Source organism: Eucalyptus grandis, chromosome 8 (genome assembly GCF_016545825.1).
Source record: "Eucalyptus grandis isolate ANBG69807.140 chromosome 8, ASM1654582v1, whole genome shotgun sequence".
NCBI lineage: Eukaryota > Viridiplantae > Streptophyta > Magnoliopsida > Myrtales > Myrtaceae > Eucalyptus > Eucalyptus grandis.
The window spans coordinates 33,639,201-33,643,378 of NC_052619.1; the positions used below are offsets into that span (position 1 = coordinate 33,639,201).

At 38.4% G+C, this 4,178-nt stretch overlaps 1 protein-coding gene across 1 annotated transcript; it reads left to right on the forward strand.

Annotated features, from left to right (window-relative positions):
• Positions 1-1,619: 1,619 nt before the first annotated feature.
• LOC104416994 (increased DNA methylation 3-like) lies at positions 1,620-2,971 on the forward strand. Its single transcript, XM_039299895.1, has 2 exons — positions 1,620-2,594; positions 2,693-2,971. Exons 1-2 carry the CDS (start codon positions 1,620-1,622, stop codon positions 2,969-2,971), a joined length of 1,254 nt encoding a protein of 417 aa, XP_039155829.1.
• Positions 2,972-4,178: the final 1,207 nt, after the last annotated feature.

Here is a 4,178-nt window from a genome sequence, read left to right on the forward strand (position 1 = left end):
TAACATTCATCAACCATATCACCGATTCATCCACACAGAACTCGTATAGTTTTTTTTTTTTTTTTTTTTTTACATGAAATGCCAAAAATGCCTATATAGATTTGATCACAAACTAGGAAATTCATTACTCCTAATATCATAAAACATTATTTGTGATAAGAGACTCCCATTAGTATGGATCTGTGGCAAGTGAACAAGCAATTATAAGTGGGAGAGCAATCAAAGGAAGAGGCTGGGTTTTTCATCATCGTAAAAGAAAGCATATGTCAATCACTCGCAATTTTTGCATCTTATCAATACGGAGAACACCAATGTCTCGGTCCAGACCTGATTCGAATCATCCTCTCTTTTCTCACTTTTTGTTTTTTGAATGAAAGGATATGCTACTCTTGTCATTCCTATAATTCACATGATTTTTATCCTATAAATGGGCAACACAAGAAACCAAAATTTCTCCTTTTCCTGGAAAAGCATGTTATTAAACTTGAGTGTCATTTCGACCAGGAAAAAAAAAACATTAAACTTGAGTGTCATATTTGTCATTTTATTTGTCAGAATTCTATCATTCTCGAATGCAACTTTTATGCTTGGTCTTATATTTACTTATATTGGCCATTACCATTTGTGGTTAATTGGCACAGCAAATTTACACCCTGACCTTTCCTTATACAGTTTGCATGCTCTTTCTGGTCTTTCCATGGACAATGATTGACTCAACCCCGTCAACGTAATAAAAGAAAGCATGTTTGGAAGAATCGAAGTTAAGCAATTCATTTAAATTGATTTACTCAGAGTAGAAAGAAATATCCGATTCTGCTCACTAGAGTGAGCTTATCATTAAATGGATATATTAGTATGAAACCTATTTATTTTTGTTTAGGACCTTCTGGATTTTGTAGATTTTGTTCATATGGTCGACCGAATCTAACCTCATTTGGACCTAATATGTAATACTAATAACAAACATATGGCTTCCATAGTTTAGTCAGCAATTGGAGATAAGAAAGAACGTGTTAATAGGTAAGTTAAATTAAATTGCCTACTCATTAGCATTGGTCCGTATGGATAACTTTCTTTTCTCGGATTAATAGCAATTTTGTCCGAACGAAGAAGGAAAATAAAATCTTAACCAGAAAGTGAATACAGAAAGCTGTTAAATAGCAAGACTACCCCTCATAGAGACAAGCCAGCACTATAAAAACTCGCCTTCTGCCAGTACATTGGCCACACCCAACTCTTTCACTCACTATATAGTGTCTATGCTTGAAAGATTACTCAGGTCCAAAGTATCAAACCAAGTTCTTCATACTTACAGGTTTGCCATTTTGCCCTCTTGTTCTTCTTTGTTAATTTTGATGTGCTCATGAAGTTCTGTGTGAAGAATGATGAAAAGACAAGTATGCATTCACATTATGTGCAACAATTAGTGAATCTTTCATAATATACTCGTACACCGATGGTACTTTGGACATCATCCAGAGTAGAACTAAACATTTTCATTTCTCATTTGCCAAGCAAACTTTTACTGTGATTGTTGCGTCCAAGAAAGATTATAGGTGTTCTTGCTGATTTCCCATTCCTCGACTGATGCCATGCTGTCCTGCAGAGTCTGATTGAAAATGGCTCAACCGGTGAATGCTGATGCGCCATCCACTGCTGCTCCTGCAGGCGAAAGCATGCTAAGTAATGACCAGAGCTTCCTCCTGACCATCATTTTTGGAACATACTTCGGGCCTCAACTCAAAGGGGAAAGGCCACCCCACAAGTCGGCGATGCAGAGAGTATGCGAGAGATTGCCACAGTATACTCCCGATCAGCTGGCTGGGTCCCAGGTGATGGTGGTCCAAATGATGCACGTCTATTATTACATACTCAGAAAGGCCAGTAAATCTCTTGTGCTGGCCCCGTCGTTGTTGCTAAAGTTCTTTCGTAACACACTTCCGGCAAAAGTGCTTGGTCCTGCTAGCAATTACCCTCAGTTCACTGACTTCTTTCCAATTGACCTGCACCCTTGGTCTTTTGTTGAGGAGCGGTTTATGGTGATAGACAACATCGTCTTCATCATCAACCCAAGCACCTCTTACCTCAAGGAAGAGGTTGTTGCAAGGTTTAAGAACTTGACTGGGTTGCTGGAATTTGTTCTTGAGAAAGACGCAGCCGAGCTACCCATTTATGTCACTGACAAGTCACTCTATGAAGTGATGGTACAAGAGGCGCATTCAGGGGGACAGTCTCATTTTTTCATGTCTCCTCAGGATTCTCACCAAAGAAGATGCAATAGTAACGTGGCTTTAGACATAAAGCCTCTTCAAGTGGTTCCACATGAAGGCTCACCCTCCTCAACGTCGGCATGGTTCTCTGGAGTATGCGACACCTCCTTGAAGGCTCAACTTGATCCTAAGGTGGTGTTTTCTTCACTCAGTACCACAGAAATAAAATATGGCGGTGCTGCAGCTGCCAGTAGTGCTAAAGTCGGAGTGGTTGGGAACCTGGACGTGGGGCTTAGAGGATCCATCAATGGGCGTGTGAACCTTGCGGAGTCCAGAGACTATTACCTGTTCCAGGTGTCACTTCAAGGGTCAGAAGAGACCAAAGTAAGTTCCTGATGGCCTGAGAAAAACCTCAATGTTATAGGTCAAAAGCTAATTATTAAGTTTTTAGCATTCTCCGTTTTGTGGGTTTTAACTCATAGGATGATGTTGAAGTACTAACGAATTTCTCTGAAACTTCCTTTTCCGATGCTGCAGCATTTAGTTGGAAACTTGACATGAGTGGCAAGGTCTTAATTGAAGGAGAGACTGCCACCGGCGGGAAGGAGGTTGAGAGTAGAACAGGAAACCTTTGTCCATCCGGACGCTTCTCTCTCTGTTTTCAGCTGCCCGGTCGTGTTGATCCCAGACTGTCCCACTGCAACTTCGGCTCAGATGGGATGTTCGAAGGAGTTGTGAAGAAGCTGATCAACGACCGATGACTCTCGCTGCTCAGACTTTGTAAAATGAATTTGTAAAATGAATGTTGGAATTTACCGAAACTCAAGTAGACGCAAATCATGTCCTTTGTTTTCTCTTCCTGTACTTTTTTCAGGTGCAGGTATAATGCAGAAAAAAAAATGGAATATGATTGCTCCCAATATTTGCGTTATTTTTTCGTACGGAATTTTCAATCGATTGATCCTGAAACCATAGGGCTTTTGTTCTACATGTTGGGATCTTTCTAAATATATATAGTTTGTATAATTTCGTTGAGAATTGAATAAGAATTTTGAATTTGAAATTATAGGGTTTATACCTTGAAAAATTCTAGAATTTTCAAATTACTTGCAATTGATTGATGTTCGTTATAAATCGTTGCATGGGTATAGTTATATATATGTTTTAGTATCTTTTGGTTGCATTAAGGTAAGTTTTTTGGGCTTAAACATGAGAAAGCTGAATTCGACCATGGGGGTGTTAGATCCGAATTTTTTGAAGCTTGTATGTGGAAGATTTACATGTTTTTTCTTCGTTTAATTTATTCTAGTAAATTATATTGATGTTAGAAGCAAGACCCATGGAGAGATTCATCAAAAATAAATTATTATATATATTAAGGTTGAAACCACATCATACGACCTGGTTTTGTAGGTTTTCGGGACTCAGTTGGAGGTTGAGGATGACCTCCAGCCGGGCTTGGGCCAAAATATGCGCTTTCACCCATATTCTATTTAAAATTCAGATTCTGGGCATGAGCCCAGAGTCTTTGGGCTATAAACTCTCCTGGTCCGAGGCCTAATAAGCCCAAATTCTTATATTGATTCGTGGGCCTTTATTAATCAATGGTATTTAATTAGGCTTTTTCGGCCTAAGTTGCATTTATTGGTATTTATTAATTATTTTTGTAATTATTTAATTAATTATTATTTTTCAAAATCAGACCGGGATAGCTAGTGACCGAAATTTCGTGTTGATTGCAATGGTGTGGTTGGATTATTTAATTGACTATTATTTTATGCTAATTGAGTGAAATTTGTAATTTTGGGATTTTATCCCAAAATTGAGTATTTTAAATATTTAATCGGGAAAACACCAGGCGTCGGTTTACAATGTCAAAATATTTTGGTGGACTATATTAAATGATGGGATTTTTGGAAAGGAAAATATTGTATTTTGGCTAAGACCAACCGTATACCCACACACGAT

What these genes read in the sequence shown, in the direction of transcription:
- LOC104416994 (XM_039299895.1), top strand. Translation starts at nt 1,620, where the DNA reads ATGGCTCAACCGGTGAATGCTGATGCGCCATCCACTGCTGCTCCTGCA. An exon ending in AAGGGTCAGAAGAGACCAAA is followed by an intron (nt 2,595 to 2,692) that starts GTAAGTTCCTGA and finishes TTTAACTCATAG; the next exon opens with GATGATGTTGAAGTACTAAC.